The 22,728-nt window shown below is 35.5% G+C and overlaps 1 protein-coding gene across 5 annotated transcripts in view; it reads left to right on the top strand.

Annotated features, from left to right (window-relative positions):
* The first annotated feature begins 1,222 nt into the window (after positions 1-1,222).
* TBC1D32 (TBC1 domain family member 32) overlaps positions 1,223-22,728 on the top strand; it is a 70,741-nt gene continuing 49,235 nt past the window's right edge. Inside the window, exons 1-17 of one of the 5 annotated variants that reach the window (XM_030267802.4) lie at positions 1,223-1,617; positions 3,746-3,900; positions 7,781-7,942; positions 9,091-9,268; positions 9,880-9,951; positions 11,167-11,292; positions 12,181-12,259; positions 12,420-12,520; positions 12,608-12,669; positions 13,156-13,300; positions 14,035-14,094; positions 15,191-15,290; positions 15,558-15,695; positions 17,093-17,185; positions 17,422-17,564; positions 18,238-18,362; positions 19,298-19,499. In XM_030267802.4, the coding sequence (XP_030123662.4) occupies positions 1,549-1,617; positions 3,746-3,900; positions 7,781-7,942; positions 9,091-9,268; positions 9,880-9,951; positions 11,167-11,292; positions 12,181-12,259; positions 12,420-12,520; positions 12,608-12,669; positions 13,156-13,300; positions 14,035-14,094; positions 15,191-15,290; positions 15,558-15,695; positions 17,093-17,185; positions 17,422-17,564; positions 18,238-18,362; positions 19,298-19,499 (2,010 nt within the window). In that variant the 5' untranslated portion in view covers positions 1,223-1,548. The other 4 variants (XM_030267801.4, XM_012572763.5, XM_072926816.1 and 1 more) reach the window with 4 other exon arrangements.

Below are 22,728 nucleotides of genomic sequence, written 5' to 3'. Positions count from 1 at the left end.
TGTACTTCAAAATGGTGTTCTTCATGCTAGAGTATCACCCTCGGAGTGGTATCATCCTCTGCCTGGATGCATCCTAACAATCATGGCCAACGGCATCTCAGGTCTGCCAACTTTGCTCACAAGAAAGAGCTCCAGGTTCCAATGGCTGCAAAATGTGGCTAAAGAAGCTGGATACAATACAGAAGGTGGGAGAGAGTAGAAAGAAATGGAAGGATTTCAGAACATGGGACATCTTTCAGTGATGCCACTACAAGTGCAACTTTTCTTACAAGGTTTTTTAGGGAAGACTTGTTAAAGTGGAGGCTCTTTCAGTAAGGACTATGAATGCTGAACACTACGTACACTGATTTTTTTCTATTCCTTACTAGCTATGAAACTGAGATGCTGTCACGTGAATCAGCACTTGTGAAGTGATAAAGGAATTTGAATAGAAGTGTTGCACCACTGCACTTCTCTGTTGGTATGAGGACAGAAAAGCAAACCATTCTGTTGCCTGTGAAAGAAGAGCCTGGCATGGATGTGGAATAAGCTGCTGTAGCGTGTATCCCATTCCAAACAATGCACTTAGAAGATGGAGAGAGTGCATGGCCAAGCTACCGGGACTCTGGTCAGTTTACTGGAGCTCCTTTGTAAGCAGTAGTAAGCAGACAATTTTTCCTATTTTATTTTGCAGGTACCTGAGTGTACTGGCCACATCCAAGCACTGAAGAGCTCACTGCTAAAGCTATCACAGAAAGTTCGCTGCAATTGATAAAAATCCAGTTTCTGAGAACCAGCAGTAAGGGAGGTTTGTGTTTCTCCTGAATCGTCCCTTTTCATCAGAAATGCTGCAGTTTACAAGCTTAATTCTAACTGTGTAAGTGGATCCCCACAACTAAGTAGAGCTCTGTTAACCAGGGATACAGGTCCAGTTAAAGGAACAAGTCCTCATGGAAGGTTAGCATTACATGGAAGATTCACATTTAAAGGAAAGATCATCATGGATGATTAGCATCACCTAACATCAGAATCATTAGAAAAATGTAGGAGGCAAGGATAATAATGCACTATGCAACACCTTGAAAAAATCATTATGAGTGTTTATGGTAAGCAAATTCTGGTTTATTGTAGCTGACCTAATAGAAATTATTTCATATCAAACTGCTTTTGCTGTTTTTGTGTTTTGCATTTATTTGTTGGAGCGAAAAAGATACTATTTGCTATTTTTTTAGTATCTCCTTCATCACAGGAGGGAATGGAGAGTCAAAGAGGACTGAAAAACTCCTTGCCTTTCATTATTTTATTTATTGAGACAAACAGCTCCCCCGCTGATGTAAGCTGGGAATAACAGCATGACTGTATTGCTTGGATTTCAGTGGCAAACCTGGGGGCCACCAGGCCGGGCTGAACAGCGGGGAGCCTGAAGCCGGGAAGCGCTGAGCGCTCCCGAGCTGTGCCGGGGTTGCTGTGTGGGCAAACAAGTCGCGGCTGCCGGCGGAGCCGCTCTCCCCGGCCGGGGCCCTCACAGCGGCCCCACCGCTGCACCGCCATCCCGCGCGGCTTCTCGCGATGCTTCCAGTGCCCGGCGAGACTCGCTGGCGGCGGCGGCGCGGTTGCCAAGGGCCGCGGCCGCCCCAGGTGAAGGGCGGCGGGCCGGGCGGCGGGGGTGCGGACAGGGACCGAGGGCAGGGACCGGGTATGCGGCATCCCGGGCCGGGGGCAGCGGGACGGGGCTGAGCGGCTGCGTGGGGCGAGCGCGTCCGAGGTGCCCGGGTAGAGCTCACCCGCGCTGTCTGCGCTGAGGGAAGCACCTGGGCAGGAGTAGCCTCTGCCGACGCTTGGGGACGGACCGGCTGCTCTCCTGGGGCGGGGGCTGTCCCAGGAGTCCCGGTTGCCGCCCAGCCGAAGAACGGGCGGCAAAGCGCCAGCAGGGGCAGGGATTCTCGCAGGGCTCGCCTTCTGGGAGCTGCTCTCCTCGGCTTGTTGCTAAAATTGCCTCCCTGCCCAGGCGAAGGTTTGCGTAAGGATAAGTGCTGGCAGCAACAGGCCGCTTCTGAATCGTTGCCTGAGTTGTGGGGCAGGATTTACATTTGCGATAGTGCCGGGACCTTGAAAAGACTGCCCAAACTGGGCTTTGGGTAAAGTTGTAATTTAGAGAGCAAACGACTGTTTAAGTGTTGCCTGGAAACCGAATGGGGGCTCTGCCTGCTGGGAAATAACCCCCAAAGCAACAACCACCAAGCAAGCAAGCACAGCAAACCGCAAACCTTTACAAATGAAATGTAAGATATGTATCTTTGTTAGTGATTACGTAAGTCAGTAAGACTTCTCCAGGCAAACTGGAGGTGAAGCTGCGATAGTCTCATGATTTCTCTCTATGAATAACCTGAGCAGGGCTTTGCACTGACTGCCAGCGAGCATCTGAATACCTTTCACTTCTAATTCCTAGTTATACCAAAATACTTGGTGATTTTTTTTTTCCCCCAGGTGTTTAGGATATTGTCTAATGTTTATATAGACCGAAAAGTGCATTGACTTTGAGTATCTTGAGATTCTATAAGAAAAAGAGGGCTGCAAATCAGTGATTCAAGATTATTGCAAGGGATTTTGGGTGGTTTGTTTGTTTGCTCTAAGTTTAGTTTAATGAAATTTCTGGTAAGATGATTGAGTTAATATTGAATAATGATAGATCAAAGTAAAATGTTCAGCAACTGTGCTACTTACCACAGAAGAGTATTACCTTGATGAACTATTACCTTCCATAACAGACAACTCTTCCGGCTGGTGCTATATGGCACTTTTTTTTTTTTCCTCTGGTTGATACTATTTGATTCTTAAACAGTAATTTGCTATATTGTCTCTTCCAGGCATATATATCTTCCAGGTGTATATTGTTTATTCACAGGTGTTTAGAGAGTCTTTAATTTTTAATTCAGAAAAGTCAAATATCTATAAGTAATTTTTCCTTACATAGGCTAGAAATATATAAGCTAAAACTGCCACTGAGGTTTGAAAGTCTTCCATGGCATATAAAGATTTTAAGACACTGATTAATCAAGATCAAAAATGAGCTTGTACATTTTTTTGCAGCTCTTGAAAATTTAACTGATTGTCTTTCTTCTGGACTTGGCAGATGTTTCCAGTTTCTCACTGTTTCTTCTCCTCCTCCCAGTTTTTCCCAGCAGTTTCCATTTAATTTGACAGGACTCTGTCAGGTCGCTGCTGTTGATTAGCACAGGGCAATTAAACTATTATGGTAATTCCACCTGGCCCGTGCAAAAGCTGACAGCACTTTCAGTCATGGGCACAGCAATACCTCTGAGTGGAGGGATTCTAAAGTCAGAACTGGGTAGTAATAGTGGATGAGAAGGAGGTGAGAGACTATTTATAAAGCTTTCTTATCAATATACAGTCATTACATCTGTTAAACCTTCCCTTCTTTTTATTTTTTTAGCTTACCTTGTGGTCTTGTGCCTCTGTCATGGGCAAGTACAAATAGGAATGTTCAAGCTTTTCTTACTATAATACCTCCTTTAAGAATATTATGCTACAATATCAGGAGTTTTAGTGAAATTGATTTGATAGTTTTATTTTCAGTTTGCCTTAAGATAAGCGCTATCAAATATTTCCTATGATTTTGTCTTTTGATAGAAAATCCTGTTGATAATGGTAAAAAGTGGCAATTTAAGGGATTTGTGCTTTTCTTAGCATCTTTAGTAAAAACAAAACTATGAGAGTTTCTTATTCTTCTATTTGTTTTCTACAGATGTCTCACTTTACCAGTGAAGATGAAGCTCTATTACAGTCTATGCTTAGACAGTTGCTGCAGAGTGTGAAGGAAAAAATCACTGGAGCCCCATCAGTAGAATGTGCAGAGGAAATTCTCTTGCATTTGGAGGAAACAGATGAGAATTTTCACAAGTAAAAATATTTTTGGCTATTTTTAGTCTTTTGAAGAAGTTGGTATGTCTTAAACTGTACTGTTCCTGGGAAATGTCTACTTTATCTTGTTTTATGAATGTGTGTGTATTTATACATATATAGATATTCCTGTCACTAATCAACTTTCAGATGATGCTAATTCAAATAATAAAATTATAGTTGCCATTTTCTTGATTTCCTTTTTTCCCATCCACTCTTGCTAATATATTTTTGCCGTAGTAGTAATTCATGAGCTGTTTGTGAGAGAGGAATTTACAAAGCTCTGATGCATGTGCACACGTAATGTTCTAAATGCCCATGTGAAAAGGAGCTAGAAGAAGTAGTCACTAAAGACTCTTGGTATATTTGATACCTGTTAGACAACATACTCTTTTTTTACAAAATTGAGTACTTTTTTAGAGGACCATTTGGCTTCAATATGTGATCGTTCTCTCTAGCCTATATTGCTGAACATGTCTATCTTATCTATCTATTCCCATCATTCTTTTAATGATTTATGTTTTAAGTAAAACAGAAATGTATCCCGATCACACTTCTGTTAAATCAGATTTGACAGTGTGACCTCACATGCAATCTAGATTTCCAGATCCCACATTCCTCTTTCATTTCCATGATGCTATAACTTGATTATTTTTTTACTACATGGGAGATTTTTAGTACATAGTTTATGACAAGCAAGACAATATCAGGCTGAAATAACCTGAGGAAATTTTAATAAGAAACACGTCTGTGACCTGACTTCTGAGAAGGCTGGTTCCCTATCAGTTTTTTCAGAAGTGGCACTATTTACATTCTCTTAAGTTGACCTAGGTATTAGCATTCCTTTGTCAGTCGTAGGAATTAGGTAAAAGTAAGTATGTGAAATAGAACTGGGGTTTATCTAAAATTTCACTGTAATTTTAAAATCTTGACACTTGCATGTGTTCTGGGGATTCTTTGAAAAGCATTTTAGCTCAGGTTTAGTTTTTGTTACAAATGTATTGAATTACACTGTTGCTTGTACACTTGAGAATTTTGAGTTGTAGGTTGCTGGGTGACAAGCATGAGAGCAAAATAATTTGTTTGTACACATATCAAAGTTACAAGACATGTAATTCTGAAAGAAAAATATTTAGAGAAGATATATACAATAAAGCTCAGACAAAAAAAATTTGAATATATTTCTGTCATTTTTTTCTGAGAGCCTAATAGGATACCCAGGGTCATGGAGTAAGGTCTGTAAGTGGTTGAAGCAATGCCTATATAGCTTTTGCTTTTACAGCAGTGAAACCTTGACATCCATTACTCTTTCTTGTATGTTAGAAAATCTGTGATCCTAAAGATACTTTCTTTTCATGAGAACACTTTTAATTTACATTTAATGGAGAATCAAGTGATCTTTAAATTCAGAACGTGAGGATTACTACCTGGTGCTGGGAGGTATTCTTGTCTTGTTTGCGACCCATGGCAGTAGAGACTGGTTTTCAGAGAGGTCATATGGTCATTTATAACTGAGACCAATAAAAAACTTTCTCCTTAACCTATCCATCCAGAGTGCAAGCTCTGTTATCAGTAGTGTGTGCTTTTAGACTGTCCAGTGCTCTAGTTCAGCTCACCATTTTGAGCAGTACTGTTTTTACCTCATGCTTATTTTGATGCAGTAATTTTACCAGATTTTGAGACCTTACTTTACCCTTTGTTCCCACTTGGATGTAGAAAAGACAGAAAATCAGGACCCTTAGAAAACTAATAAAAAGGAAAATTGAATCAAGTACGAAACTTCTGTGCACCGGTAGGCAACAGGATTTTAAACTGCATAAGTAGCATGTTTTCTGTTACATTTAGAGGTATTTTTAACACCCGAGTGGGTTCCTTTATAAGTTCTTTCACGTCAGTCTGAACTGATTCTGCTTGTGAAGAAGTAGTATTGCAATTGCTGAAATGCATAATCGTTACAAAACATTATAAGGTGGAAGAATAATGCAGAAGAGGAAGACTAGAACCTCTGACATTAAAGCAGTGGTGTGAACAGTGATGTGGCTACTGTATATTTCAGAGTGAAGGAGTCACTGCAAAAACATATACCCTGGAAGTGTTGCCCTTGTAAAACAGAGGGGAGGCCATTCTATGAAAGCTTTCATGCAGTGGAGAGTTGTGTGCAATTTCACAAATGAAAACCAAAATAAACATATTTTGCATCTTTCTTGAGATGTATTTCTATTACCTTCACTGAGAACAAGAATGGAAATGTAGGGAAAAAAAAAATACTGATATACCTGATGGAACCTGAGGTAGGCAATCCAGTGAGGAAGTATTTATCATAATACAATTTTGTATGCTTTGTTGTTTGTTTTTTGGGTTTTTTAATCCAAGTTACTGTTGATTTCTTGATTTTCTGTGGGTCAGGGTGACCCTGAGTTTGTAAAGAGTCTTTTCTCCCTAGCCCAGCGCAGCCAAAGAAGGAGCCTGGAATGTGTCCAATTGCATTTTCAAGGTTGTTTATTTCTCCTTATCTATAACATTCTTTCTCTGACCTGCCAAGCTCCATCCAGAAAGGAAGCTATGACCATCTGCCCCCGAGCCTCGGGCGGCTCCCACCTTATATACTCGTGTACTATGTTTACAATTTATTACCAATTCCAATCACCCATGATACACTGTGAATCTCTGCCTTAAACCAATAGAAGAGTGTTGCCATCGCATCAAGACATGGAGGACAAGACAAAGGAGAAGAAGGCTAGGAGATGCCCAAATTCCTCCATCTTGTACCTCCTGCATTATATTCTAAAAATCCCAAAATTTAACTTTTCCACCCTGTGTTAGTTTAAATATCACACTACTAAAACACTTGTGGCTTGTAAATCCTCATACAAAATTGCCTATGGAAAAAGCTGTCTAAAATTGAAGCCACAGATGTTTTTGACTTCATGCCAGGGTCTCTGAGACCCCTGGCAAGGTCTCGAGACAGCCAGGGCAGCTAGAGGGATGTCCTGGGCTCAAACAAGTTAACATGAAGTAGTTGCACATCTACTTTTGAATCAATGAATATAATATTACGTGTATATTGTTACTATACGATTACTTTTTTGTATGTTGCTGTTTGCCTTGCCCTTTTTACAAATCACAAAACTACCCAAAAAGAAAAGTTTATTTATTCTGAGCACTATTCTAGCAATTTCTATAGCTAATATGAATTTGGAGTACCCGGGGAGAGTCTTTAGTTTGAGAGCTCCCTCTGGTTATTCTATTTTGTTAGCAAGTGTCTGTGGGTATCTGATCATAAGACTGCAAAGTGGTGAATCCTTGAATTTGATATGGTTGTGTAATCACAGATGGCTATTTTATCAGTTTGACTGAGATCTGTGCATTGTTATGACACATAGAATTTCATAGGCCATAGGTGTCCTCATATGCTCTAATTTATAAACTGTATTTTCGCTGTATTTCCTCATTTTGTTTGTATAATGCATAAGTACTATTACCAGACAGTTTATGCTACAAGGAATATTTCTTCTGGAATTTGAAATTTCTTGATACTCTGTTTTTTGTCTATAAAACTTTTACCTTTTTTATGAGTGGATTTTTATGTTTAGAAGCAGCACAAAGTGAAAATGTGCATTTGGTAAACTAGCTATTGTTTTATTTCTTCTGTTTGGTATTGTTTCTCCCTACAGTATGCTGATACTGACCATACTGAAGAAAATCAAATTGTAATGTGTTATTTTACACTCCTGAAGCTTATTTCTATGCAAGTCATAAACTCTTACCTCAGGGTAACAAATCTAGTGGGAGAGAAGATATGGTTGTGGTTATAATGTCGAAAATGCTTCATGTTGAATTCAAAGAGATACAACATTTTAATTTTGAATATTTCTTGCAGCTATGAGTTTGTGAAATACCTTAGACAATACATAAAAAATACTGTGGGACCTGTGATTGAAGAAGAAACAGAAAAATGTACCTCTGCTCAAAGTCAGGGTGAAATATCTGGCTATGGCACACTTGTCCAACATGTTACTAAGAAGGCCCGTGAATCGAAAGAGTGAGTATATACCTGTAATTCACACCTCTGTATCTTCTTTGTCTTCCTTTTGCTTTTCCATAATGTGTTCTGCAAAAATAAGATCGGAACCAATAACCATTTTGAACCTGTAACCTAAATTAGTGCTAAGAAATTCAGCTATTGCCACCCTACTTTGCAATTTTTCGTGCTTTGTCTCACCCTGGAATTAAGGTTGAGAACAATTGCATAAAAAAAAATAGGTAGAAAATATGTGAAGATTTTAGCATCGGTGGTCATTTTTATGTGTTGCAAAATAAGAAAATAGGAAAATAGATGTTAGGATGACCATTTTTTAGATTATGCTCTTCGTAAAATTTTTTTTCAAGGATCGGGACCTTAGGGTTTTGTGCATATTAAGATTGGTAGAAGAAACTACAATGAACTAAATATGTGTCTTATATTTTTAATGTGATATGTAGGATGATATTAAAGCACAATGTAATATTCTGTATGTTTAATAACTTTAAAATCAATAACTGTAGCATTAAAAATAAATAAAAATAATAAAAAAGAATTTGAAATAATACATCAATGCTTTACAATAGGATGCTTTTCTGAAGTATTTTTATTTTAATTGCTTCCCTGTGGATATTATTTTTCAGTTTATGGAAATCAGAAAAACCTGTGTTTTGTTGAAAGAAAATTAATTTTTGTGCATGACCTGTACTCAAGATCTTGAATCAGGATGATATGTTCAGTTCTACTGGTTCTGCTCCAGGTTTATAGCAAAAGAAAAATTGGATGTTGAACTACAAGAAACAAAAAGTAACAAGGATGAGAACTGGCCTGTTTTCTCAGGGACAGATTCTCCTTTTTGGTGAACTAACGTTGTTCTTTCTTAAGAACATCCCAAAATAGAATTATGATAGTGATATTTCATTGAATGGTTCTGGAAGAGAAAAAAAGGAGTTTTGTTGTGATTTTAAAACATCATTAACTGAAACATGTAAGGTACATATATGCTTCCTTGCTCAGTTTGGATTTGGTATTAATTAATTTCTGTAAATTCAATGAGTTCAAGTCCAATTAGCATTATGTCATATTCAGTTATTCATGATGTAGCGATTTCTTTTTTTTACATAGTGATGTTTATGTTCTTATATATTAAAATCATCTTTACTTTGAAGATACAGAGAAATGATACATGCCTTGAAGAACGTCATGATGGTTGTGGTAGAATCTTTGATTAACAAGCTTGAAGAAGATCGGATGCATGATAAGGAGCTGGCTAGTAAAGCGAAGAAAGAACGTCAGAGTGGCTATTACACAGACAACTGTTCTGACAGTGACTCCTCCTTCAACCAAGTACAATGGGTTTTCTCTCTCTGTTATGAAATAAGCATGATACTGCAAAATTGTTAAGTCTCTGACAGTGGAATGGCCCTGGAGAAAGATCAATTTCTGCCATCTTTGTTATATCTTAAACCCAAATTATTTGCTTTTCTTTCAGTTTTCAGTACTAAGCTTATACTAGCTACTTTAGGCATCTATGCTAGATAGGATGCCCATATGCTCCAAAGTACCTATCCAAGTGTGGTGTGGAAAGATAAAGATAAAATCAGTACATCATCTAACTTTTGTGATTTTACTTTAGAAGCCAAATAACATACAGTTCATTTCCAGAATACTGTACTTAGCTAGATTTCTTGCTGAATAAATTATTATAAGGGATCTTTTGAAGATACAGAAAACTTTGACGTAAAGCAAACAAAATATGCCATAGTGATTATTGCAAGCTTAACTTTGGGCAAACAGCAGAAGATATTTGGATTGTTGACTTTACAGTAAAATTAGTATAAATGTTGAAGTCCTAATTATTAAATGTTAATTAGGTATCAGAAAGACTGATGATTTTAATCTTCTGCTGTTCGGTTTAATGAAATATACTAATGATCATTTTATAATGTGTATTACAGAGTTATGCATTCATGAGTCAAGAAGAATTGCAGCTGCTCGCAGAAAAGCTTGACCCTAGTCAGCCCAAGGAAGTAAGTTTAAAAACAGAAATGAAATGTTTATACAAATGAATGTTTATGGCATATTGTAGAGTAGCCTGTATGTACATAAGAGTTCCTATGTACCTAACTGGAAACTTGTCTTTGTTGGTTCATCTATCTTGCCTTCAATGCAGAAACTACTCTGCAGTGCAATATTTCATTGTTTGTAACCATCTGGTTCAAAAACTAGTATTGCAACAAGTATATATTTTTTTAAGAGATCTGTGTACTATAGATTGGTATTTTTAGTTCAAAAAAAAAAAGTTGTTCCATGATAAATAAAGTTACTGAACATTATTTATCGTGTATTCGTGTCCCTTGCCCTTCTTGGTAACTTTTGTGTTGCCTTTTGAATTACCCCTGTCAGAAGAGAGAGATGCCTGCCAACAACCTGCTGCCAAATGGAAAATATAAATCCAAGTTAGGTTTGTTGTTGTGTCAGTGGCAGTACTAATTTGTGTCTCTAACCAACAACCAGCATCAGCTGCTGGTATTTTTGAAGGTTGGAGAAATACCAGTTTGAGTGTGCTGTCTTGATAAGACTTGTTAGGGCTTGTCTGGCCGGCATGGAACAGACATAGTAGGTAGAAGATGGTGCTAACCATTTTTCTATTAGAAAACCAGGTAAAAAGTCTGATGTTATTAAATTGTCCTTAATTTAAGGACATTAATGCTATTAATTAATAAAATTAATGTCCTTAATTAAATATTAATTAAATATTAAAATATCGTCCTGTTTCTTTCAGTAAGATGAAATAAATTGCTAGAGGTAACAGTTGTCTATGAATTGAAAAAAAAGTTACTTGAAATTACTTAGAATGCTGATGAAAATTCAGCAGTATAACACAATGTCTAATGACTGTATCTGCTTCTCCTAGCTGAGAGCTTTAGAGAGCTATATTCCCTAGTTTCAAAATATTTGATTACAGGCAGAAAATGGAATATAAATCTTGCATCCAGTATTGAAAACCCATTTAAAATGGTTTTATTACTTATTCGAATGCACATATTTTCCCCATTCAGTAATGTAGTGTTTTGTCTAAATAGCCATAAAAAATATAGCAGGAGATAAGTATTTGTTATTCCTTATCTGTTCTACAGCCAGGTTCTGTTCCTTCCTGTCCTCCCTCCCTCTGACTTGTAAATTACGTATTTCAGAGGCTACTGTGAATGGATTTTTGGTGTTTATCTTTTTGACTGCTCCAGGTTCGCCAAGAAGCTTTGCAGACGCTGTGCTTGGCCCCTGCCTCTGATATCCTAAGCTCTGAGAGCTGGCCAAGTCTGAGGGAGCATCTGACAATCTCTCTGGCAGATCCTGATGCAACATTCAGTGTAAGGGAATGTTTTGTATCTAATTATCAGATTTGTATCCGAAGAAAGGGCTACCAAAGAGGTGTAAGAAGTTACGCCTCTTACCTATTATAAGTAGTCCAACAGGGTTCAAGACATTTTATTACTTGTCTGTGAATCACATAAACTATTTTTTGAAGTAACAGAAATACAGGATTCCAGTAAATTTTGGTTTAAAGGACTGCAACAGGCCTTCAATAGGATTTTGGGACACCAAAGTAGTCATTTGCATTTCTTTTAATGTCAATGAAGACATTTTTATTTTTTTTAGCAGAAATGCACGTAAAAAGAATGGACAAAGCTGCTCTGTAAAATAGGTCACATTAATTATTTCCTGTTCAAATCAAGTTTATGCCCCATGATGATGAGTAAATGATACATAGTAATATGACGCAGGCAGTGATGAGGAAAGAAATGACAGATGCTTAAATGGCTTTTAGATTATTTATTATATCAATTAAACTTGTTTGCTTCAAAATTTAAAGTGATTACCACATAAATAGGAAAGTTGCCCCAGCTGCTGTCATATATTTGTCTTTCACCTGAGTTCTTTAATTTCTTTTAAAACAGTGGTAATTACAAGTTACTGATTCTTAATGGAAAAGTAATGTTCCTTGGTCTGCTTTATAACTCAGTGAGGCTTTGCACTGGTACTGTAGTTCAAGTATTTGAATAAAATTTCCTTTGAACTGGAGATGTCTGTGATCAGAAACTATATTTTTATAAAACATACTTAACATCTGCACAGATGTCTAGATTAATAATATGTATATTAAGAATAAATTATATATTGATTATTTTGCAATTATGATACACACTTAATGACTACTTAATACTACTTAATACATTGATTGCTTTTTTCACCCTTAGGAGAAAATTCTTAGGTTCTATGCAAAAACCTTTTCTTCTTCTCCATTTAATATGACAAGAGAAGTCTATACAAGTTTAGGTATGTGCATTTAATTACATTTCAAACTTCATGGGTCATGTACTTTTTGAAAAACTAAATTTTATAATGAAGACTGTATAGGACAGTCTGTTTTGTCACTGTTGTCATGGAGGCAAAGTGTTTTTTTGTTGTTGGGTTTCTCTCTTTTTTTTTTTTTTAGCAAGACACTTGGAGTTGTACTTTCTTTGTGGAGAATATTCTCTTCATATTTCAGCTGGTCTGGATGTATCTAACACAGATGTAAATCGATTACTTAAAAAGGTATAAATGAACTTTCTGTAGCTTTTCTGTCAGTACTGAAACATTATGCATTAATTATTTTTTAATTTCAATAATTTATGTTTTTAGGTTCGCCTTTTAAATGAGTACCAAAAGGAAGCACCATCTTCCTGGATTCGACATCCAGAAAAGTATGTCACGTTCAAAACCCTGTAACTGTTTCTTAATTTAATAATTTTTGACATAAAACAGGATGCATGTAATTTTAGCAAAGGCTTGATGATGGGATGCACAGTGGCTGGTCAGTGACAACAGGGGAAATAAAAGTAGAGGGTAGAAAAAGTAAAATGAGGAACTTGCTTAGTAGTCATATTAAGCTGCTTACTTAGCTTTTGGAGTGTTCTAAGTACTTTTGAACAAATAATAATTTGGATGCAAGTGTAGCAAGTGTAATACACTTAGAAGATGTAATTACTTAAGAGAATATAGATGCATATTAGTTTTATTTGTGGTATTACGAACAATGCCCACACAAGAGCAAGTTAAAGATAATGCTGTTGGTGTTTATAATTTATCTGAACAAGAGTTTATGAGGAGATTGTTCTTGGGTAATACTGGTGGAAGGACTTAAGTGGTATTTTTCTTTCCTGTCCATATTTTCGTATTTGTGTTATAAGGTACATGGAAGAAGTAGTGGAGAGTACCTTGTCACTTTTGTCATTAAAACACAAGCCTAATCATCCTGCCTCTCCAGATTTCTTGAGTCCAATGCACTTCTTGGCTCTGCTAGATATCAAAGCAATGTGGTTTAAGAAGTGGACGGTAAGCAAATAACCTGCAACCCAACAACACATAACTTGTTCGTGTCAGATATTTATTTTGAAAAGTTATGGTTCTGACATCATGGACCTATTGTGTCCTATAACAGCCTATATTGAGAACTGCAATTAAGGAAGTGTAGTGGTTTTTTTAGACTTTTATGTGCACTGCTTTTCAGTATTACTCTCCACCTCAATTTCCGTTCAGTTACTTGTTTTCATGAAATTTAGGAGCATTTTCTGTGCTTTGTGTATTGACTCTCTTTGTAGGAATTGACTGACAGCCATCAAAAGATGCAAGTATTTTTTTGGAAGAAGTGATGAGTATGGAAGAATACATATATATTACACATTACACACAACTTGCTAACTTCATCAGATGGACATGATGTCAGTGGGCATCAGAACTTCTTCCAGCCTACCATATATAAATTTAGGATTTACTTGGCAATTTCAAATTGCATAGTTTAGGATTTCAGTGTACTTATTTGTTTTCTTTTTTAACTACATATTCTACTACACGTTTTCTAATCATGTAGGGTTTTTTGTCATTAATGTACTGCAAACAAAAGTCTCAGTTGAGTATAATACTGGCTTACTCGAGCTGGAGTTCAATACATTGAATATATACTGTATATGGGATCTCTACTAGAACAGAATCAGAGATAATTTCTACTTTTTAATTAAAACCCAGAACATTTCTTTGTACTTGACATTACATCTTCTTTGTCATTCAAGCATGCATATTACAGCAGAAGAGTGGTATTTAGGCTTCTGGAAAATAAATATAAATCCTTGGTAAGTACTTCTATTAATATACTTTATTGATTATATATGCAATAATAGACTGTAAATAAAATTTATTGGTGGAACACAGGGTAATGGCTGAAAGAGGGTAGATTTACATTAGATACTAGGAGGACATTGGAAAAGATTGCCCAGAGAAGTTGTGGATGCCTCTCCCCTGGAAGTGTTCAAGGCCAGGTTGAATGGGGGTGCAGATGTCCCTGCCTATGTCCCTGTTCCATTACATTGTTTGGAACTAAATGATCTTCAAGGTCCCTTTCAGCCCAGGCCATTCTACGATTCTATGAATTACCAAGGCAAGATTACTTGCAACTTAGTCTTTTTTTGCACATAGTGTTTTGGACAATTTTTATTTTTTTTTTTTGGTGCTATTCCATGTTCTTCAGCTAGATGAGCCTTTTGAATTTTTGATTTTTTTTTAAATTTCTCTTTGCTTAAATGGATTAATAAATGCAAAGAAGTGTATATGGCGTATATGGCCAGCTCTTTGTAAGGGGAATTTGGATATTTTATTGCAGGTGTTTACTTAGGATTGTAAGTTGTTAATTTTTTATGTTTCATATTTAGAATTATTTCCAAAAAAGCATAAAAATGACAAATGGTGCATGATAAATACGATAAATATGCTGAGCTAAATTGGGATTTCTGTTGACAATGATACACCACCAAGAACAGTAATAGCACTGACAGCACCCAGCAACCAAACCTACAGTTTAGTAAATGTATTCAAGACAAAGGTTTTCACATGTGGAAATTTAAAATCTTCTGTAGTAATGACAATAGGGCATCCACAGATTGCTGTTGACTTCTCAAAACACTTCCATGTTCTCTGTATTGTTTTTCATAGACTGTCTTTATGTGTATAGAACTGGTTGTGTGGTAATGTAATAATAATGGTGATATATTTTAATAGCCTTATAAAATTTTGCCTGCCCTTGGTTAATATATCCAAAGCACTGAAAAATTAAGCCACTGAAGTTAAGTGGATATTTAAGTTTTTGTGTTAAGGGACAGTACTTGGATACAAGAGAGAATGTGTTTATTGTGAAATATCAGGTACTTTATTACTTCGTGTTTTATTCCACAGATTAATGCAGCAGTCCAGCAATGTCTTGATTATTTTGAATTTTGCAAGGCAGCAGTTAATAAAAATTCCAAAGTCGTTGACTTTGCCCAGCAGCATTGTAGTGAGTATCTTTGCTTGTCTCAGATTATATGCTTATACATCTACATTCTTTAGGGTTTTGAGCATGCTGCCTCAAGACAGAGACATTTTATCTATTCTGTTCCCCAAATGTTGTATGACTGTCTTTTAAGAGAAAACTAATAGCAGCAGTTAATTACTTAAGCTGTCTTTATATCCAAAATGATCTGCTTGTATTGCAGGAAGCAGCTAGGTACTGTAAACTAAACTACAAGAGTAAAGTTCTAAATTTTTTGCTTTACTGTTATAGGTGATATTCAGAATTTTTCTTACACCGGACCAGAATTACAGTACATCTATTTTGTTCATTCACTGTGCCTCTTAGGAAGATTGTTGATCTATAAGGAAGGCCAGAAAATCTTTCCAGTACAGCTGAAAAATAAAAAAGGTAGGGGGAGAGTTGAGGAAAATGGAACCTGCTCAGAAAAACTGTATCTATTCTTGGTATATATTTATATATTTTCACTGAAATATTGTGGATATTGAAGAACAATACTTTGTTCACCAATTCTGAGCCTGGAAACTTTCATAAAGGTAGTGTGTGTGTGTGTATATCTATATGTGAGCATCTACACACAGTTCTTTACTCTTTGATTAATGTAGTTGAATGGATTGCTTATGTATTTTACTTTTAATACATTAATTTTGTGTCAAAAGACGGTTGGATCAGTGTGCAAGTGAATCAGGTTTTCTAGGTGTGAGTAATAGCTTCAGTCAAACCATTTGATGTAATTGGTTGGGAGAGAGACATGCAGGGGCCAAAATTGTTTTTCAGGTGTGAAAGAAAAAAATCAGTATTTCAAGCTAAATGCAAATTGAAAAGAAGTGCTCTGAGTTTAATTTGTTAATTAAGATAAAATATAAGTAGAAGGAAAGTTTCATAGCTGTGGAACAGAGGTGTTAGTAGGGATACAAGATATGAGATGGAAAAGTTCTTTAAGACAGAGAAATCTATATGGTGCAGGGTTGACAAGCAGAAGTGTGTGAGGGCAATTGTAGTGTTCCATTGCTTTAATGTCTCTGTTATTTTGTTGTAGAATTCCAGACGTTACTGGTTACTCATTCTGTGACTTGTCTTTTGTCCCTCTGATTAGAGGATCAAGATTTGATAGATCCAGTGTAGAACAGCTGTTTGTAAGAAATGTCTACTAATAAAGTGCTTTTGTCATTTATACATTACCTGAGTAACACCCACCCAGCAGAGATCCAGGGATGGTGGTTGTTTATTTCTTTCCCATAAAATGTAACAATCTTGCCATTTCTCTTCTTAATAGTGTCCTTCTCAGCTTCATATATGGCAACTCTTTCCTCACAAATTTGCTGATTTATTAACATAACTACATTAAACTTGGAGCAATTTTCCCCATCTTGCATTTAGCTACATTTGTTATTTTTGTTTCAGAACTGAAAAAGAGTTGTGTGATGCTTTATCTCTTTTCCAGTTGTTTCACTTAATCTAATAGTAAGGTAATGCTTTTTTTCTACAGCCAGTATTTTCAAATTTTGGCTGCCGTTTGTTACGGTGAAACACATTGTAAAATTTCAATTGGCTAAATTGAGAGCAAGATCAAGTCTTATAAGTTGATCATAAAATACTTAGTAGAGTCACAAGGACATGTATGTCCTTTGCTTTATAACTTGTACATAATTGATTTCCTCTATACAGCAAAGCATTCTTTATATATATTTACAAAATCCATTTTTTTATTTGGAAAATTAAACTTAGTCTTTAATTTACAAAGAGCTTTCTTTTATTTTTTAAATTTTTTTTTGTTTTCTTAATAGATACTGTATCCATAACTGATGTGTTGGTATTATTTGTTCAACTTATTTATTACTCTCCAAGTTACCCAAAGACAGCTTTGGCAGCACATACAGGTAAATGCTTTTTTTTCCTTGTACGCTAATATGTTTACTTACAATGAGGCGTACGATAACTTCTTTTGCTATTTTTATTTGTGTTATTAGTGTAGTTTTTCTCTTCCCTTCCACACTTTCCCTTTCTTCCTCCCTCTATGTTGAATCAGGACTTTAATAATTCAGAATCAACTACATAAATCATATAGATATTTGTATAAGTTAAAATATAAATAAATATTTCTTATGTTCACCAGAAAATTATTCTCCAGAAAGTCTTGTTATGGAGATTCTGCAGGTTTTTTGTGATCAAACAGGATGTGCTGCTGAGTGTTTATATAAAGACAGAGTGATAGATGCCCTGCTTCATCCTGTTCAAAGTTTGCTGAATGGCACAGAGGTTTGTCATAATTTTCCAAATGATTTTTATATGTATAGAATATTATACTTTTCCCATATTTTCTATATAGAAGGTTTATTTACTCACCTAATATGGTAGCTTCTGTGGTATTTTATACATTGACTATTATAATGTTCATTGAATCGTTTAGTCCATTACTATGATTGGTCTGACATGGAAGTCTTGTGAGTAGTAGCAAAACTTATGCTGTAGTGAGACTGTTTCCTTGGGAAAAAACACACTTTAAAATTTTTTTTCATTGGTTTTGGCTCTTTTCTGTTGTCACTTGCCTATTTCCTGGATGAATATTTTCTCTACCTTCTGTTTGAAAGGCAACCCACTTTTATATTTTAATTCAGCTGGCAACTTGTAAGTTAGTGTTCTCAATAACTAGAGAAAATAAAGGGGTTTTTTTCTTCTTTATTTTTTGGTTTTTTTTCCTTGTAAACATTTTTATAAAGATTATGAAAATATTGGGAATTAGTGTCCTTTGTGATGAAGATTTCTGTGTAATGACATTTGAACATAAGCTGTTAACTTACTGTGTTTAAGACATTAAGAAATCATCAGAAAGGTGACCTTCAAATTCTGCATACCTAAGACAGACTTGAAAAAACAGCGTTCACAAAACCATTGAACTTAAAGCTTCCTTTTTTTTCCCTCTTCCAAATAGGTGTATATAAACTGCCTTGAAACCACTTTACTTGATGTAGCTGATATTTTGGCAAGGATTGCTGCTTCAGAAGATGGTCTTTCTCTTCTTCTTTATGTCAAAAATGAAAAAAATGCCAAAGACGGGTAATAGTGCATTTATGTATAGCATTAGTGAGCAGTTCAGTGAATTACATTGTTCTTATGAGACTCATTTGCTCATCTTTCATTTATCTAGAATGTGATACATTTTGGTTTCGTTTGAGTAAAATATCTGATTATAAATTTAGTGTTTTATAGAATGTATGAGAGAGATCTTTATCTGTAGAACCAGGTGAAATGACAGTGTAAAGAAATACTAATGATAAGGGAGATTTTCATGTTTTCCTTCTTTTTCTAATTCATGTTAGAGCTTTCCTTTCTCTGAATATAGTTCCATTATATTTGTAGTGTTACGTTTCAGACCAAAGGCCTCTCTTCTTCAACTTATTTTGTTTGATTTTAGAGTAAGTATTTAAACTATCCAAATTTATTGAAAGAATAGATTTAATGTAGCATTCATATTTCAGTAAACCTAGTAGAGACAGATCTTGTTTAAGAAGCTGCTATGTGTAACACTGTACCTAACTTAGGAACAGTGTGTTCCTGTGGGTGGAATATAGTTAGCTGATGCTAAAACTTGTAACAGCAGTGAAACTGATATGAGCCTTTGAAAATAGCTAAGCTGCAGGTCATGAAAATGTTTGGAATGTACGTTTTCTAAGTGGAGAAATCTCCGAATTGTCTTCCCAACTGGACTCCTATAAAACATAGAGTCTGTGTAGTTCATGGTCCTATGGGTTATATGGAAGGCAATGGATGTATTTTTGCATTGCATAGAACTATTTGCCAAGGTGACATCACTTGCTGTAAGTTTCTTCTGACTGGTGTTACAAGTTGTGACATAATTTGTCTCTGCATAGTGGGTCTTAATCTTTTTCCATAGCTTCTTTCCCCCTACAAAATTTAAATAAGTTTAGTCAGAGGATTTGTTTCAAGGCTTACTATGAAACAAAATTTTAAATGTATTATTTTATTTTTAGTCCTACAGCTGCTCATGTACTTGTACAGTTCACAAAGAAACTTCTTCGTGATGACATTTCTCTTTTATCTGGATCTGAGTTCATGCCAGTTGTTAAAGGAGCTTTTGTTTTTGTATGCCGTCAAATGTACAAAACTTGTGAAGGCCTAGAGATGCTAATTCCTTATGGCTTGCATGAATCTATTGCAGAGGCCTGGAAAAAGGTAAAATTTGCTTTTGGATTGGGAAAAATCTTACTGTGAAAGGTTCAGCTTGTGTAGTAGTTGTTCTTATAGTTAATTATTTTTGAGTATTTAAATAGTACTTGAAAATGTTATAAAAATGAAGTTCTACTTGCAAATTTTCCTTCTGAATGTGAACCTAGCAGAAATTTAATTTGAGACTTACATGCTTAAGATTAAAGTAGGAACTACTGATGCATTTGTACACCTGTCATTCATTGTCCTTGATGGTCAAAGTCACTCGATATCATGATAACCACTGACCATCACAGATCTTGCCTTCACTCTTGGTTTGGGATATTTTGAAAGAAAATACTCCTGAGATGTGTTGTTATTAATTTTTTTAGTTAAACTGGTTTGTGTCAGGTGGGTGATACAGAGAAAAAAATAGCAGATTGCAATTATTTGTTCAATTCCTTCTGCCCCATAGATCCTGCCCTACAGGTCCCCTGTGCCCCATAGATCGTGTCTTACCCATGGATCCTGAAATCCTGCCTCAGGTAGTGAGGTGACATTGAAATATTCTCAAGAGAACATAGTGAAAAGTGCCAGGCAGGAGTTTTTACCTGTGTACATGGATTTGTTACGAAGTTTATATTCTGTACTTTAACTTCAGTTTGATTGCTAGTCCAGTGTTTTTTCTACATGAAGGAAAGAGTTTGGATCCAACAGTTCTGTGTATTCTTTCTCTTATCACAGAATGGGTAAGATGGGAAGGGACCACAGTGGGTCTTCTGGTCCAACCTCCCCACTCAAGCAGGGTAATCCTATAGCACATGGCACAGGATTTTGTTCAGAGGGTTCTTGAGTATCTCCAGTGGGGGAGACTCCACAGCCTCTCTGGGGAATCTGGTCTAGTGCTCGTTCACCTGCACAGTAAAGAAGGACTTTGTCATGTTCAGGTGGATTTTTTTGTACATCTGTTTCTGCCCATTGCCTCTTGTCCTGTTGCTTGGCACCACTGAGAAGAGCCTGAGTTCCTGCTCTTGACGCTCTCTTTTCAGATACTGACAGATACTGATGAGGTCCCCTCTCAGTTGTGCCTTCTCAAGACTGAACACACCCATGTCTCTCAGCCTTGCTTCGTAAATGATGATGCTTCAGTCTCTCGTCATCATCAGTTCTATTTTCATTGTTCTGAAAGTCACATACAGTGTGAAAATCCTTGTGTATCGTAAAAAAATACTTAAGATGGAGAAATGATAGCAGATCTTGCAAACACAGTTTTTAAAAAGTTCACAGAGAAACAAATTCCAACATTTGAATAATTAAAATAACATGGGCACAATTTAGGTAAAGGTAGCATACAAATCTTCAACTTTGGCTTCCAGCTTAACTGAAAGCATATTTAAACTGTAGGAGTTAGGACTCGTAGTGGAAAACCAAAGCCTAGCTGTGTTATTCACTTTACCCTTAAAAATGGGACTATCTTTCTATATCTTAGAGAAGGATCAGATCAAGCTGAAACAAAGAATGGACTAAAAGACTAAATTTGTTTTTTTCTGGGGGCGAGGAAGTGGGAGGGAAAATGAATGCAAGGGAAAAAGAATGGAAGAATTTTTCTTCCTTCTTCTTGTATGCTTCTACTGTATGCTTTTATTATTATGAGATATTTTAAAAATACAGTCACAATGTAACCCAAGGCAGAAAAATACCAGAAGGGAGAACATGAATAGACGGTACTTAAATCACCAATTTTAGGGTATTTCTCACTGTTTCATATATTAATATTGCCACAAAGCCATACATTGTCTTGAAAATAAAATATATTATTACTGAAAATCATAATTATATCACAGTAAATTCTGTTTCTCATCAAAGAATGTTGATTTTGAAACTTATGTTATTCCTTGCATTGAAAACTTGAGGATTTTTATTAAATTAAGGCACATAGTTCACTCGATCCATGCTGTAATTTATGTAACTCAGCAATCTTTTTTTTTGATGCTTTCCTATTGTGTAACTTGTCAGTTTTACTCCAACTAGCCTCTTACTCTATTTCATCTTTATCACAGGCAGAGTGTTGAAAGCTTTTGATGGACATTACCAGTTCTTTCCTCTAAAAAACAGCATCTAAACTTTTTACAGAAAATTTCTTTCCACATTAAAATCCTTTATTATGGTATAGAACATAATTTAGACAAATTGTCTTGATATGTACAAGATAAGTAGCCTGAATGTGTTGATTGAAAACAAAGTTTACCCTACAAAATGCTATTTCTTCACCTCACTTTGGTAGTCAAATATAAACTGAAGTAGAATCAACCTATTCTTGACTTCAAGACTCAACAAGCTGTTACAGGAAAGTCAACTCCATCATCTTACTACTTTTGAAATTATTTTCTGGTATTTTTCAATTCTAAAACACCTGAAGTTCATAAAACATATAGTGTAGCTAAAACAGTGGACTATGGCGGATTCTTTCCAAGCAATAGTGTCAATTTTTTAATGTTGGGACTGGTAATTTGTATCCTTTTCTTTTATATGCCTCCTGGAGTTTTAAGACTGATGGAGAAAGAAATTACTTTTTTTCTTGCAGATTCTGATGAAATTCTGAGGCAGAATTTATAAATATTTGACTAGTTCAACAGAATAATCTTTTGTTGATTTTTTACATCACATTTATAAAGTAGTAAATTAATAACTTCTCACTTTTATTTCAATGGCGTAATTTTCTTTTTATCCCATAAACATAAAACAACTGAAATAATTATTTTGAATATGCATTCTTTCATGCCAGTTATTTTCAAATATAAATGATCAAATATAAAATATTTATATATTTATGTCTGTAACTCAAATAACATCCATACCAATATAGATAAATTTATATAATTTATAAATAAATAAAACAAAAAGTGGCAGAAATAATCAGTAAGTTTAGCATAGTGACTCCAGAGGCTGTTATTTCCATTACTTGTGATAGAAACGGAATAAAGAGCTGTGTTACAATTTTTCCTTTTTTTCCTTTTTTTCCTTTTTTTTCTTTTAAATACCAATTTTTGGATTGGGAGTCTCCATTTGGAAAGTAAAGAGATTTATTTAAGAATTCTAATAAAAAAAATTAAAATGTACTGGCTTTAAAATTGTTTATACCCAAGGAAGAAGTAAAAAATAAGCTTTTCTGGAATAAAAACAATATAAAGGAATAGTGTATCCTGTACTAAAAACTGGACTATAATGGAATAACTGTGGTTTTTTCTTTTGTATA

This window comes from Taeniopygia guttata, chromosome 3 (assembly GCF_048771995.1).
Source record: "Taeniopygia guttata chromosome 3, bTaeGut7.mat, whole genome shotgun sequence".
In the NCBI taxonomy this organism is placed as follows: Eukaryota; Metazoa; Chordata; class Aves; order Passeriformes; family Estrildidae; genus Taeniopygia; species Taeniopygia guttata.
Note: the sequence above shows the minus strand (reverse complement) of the source record. Positions and strands in the feature narration are given on the sequence as shown.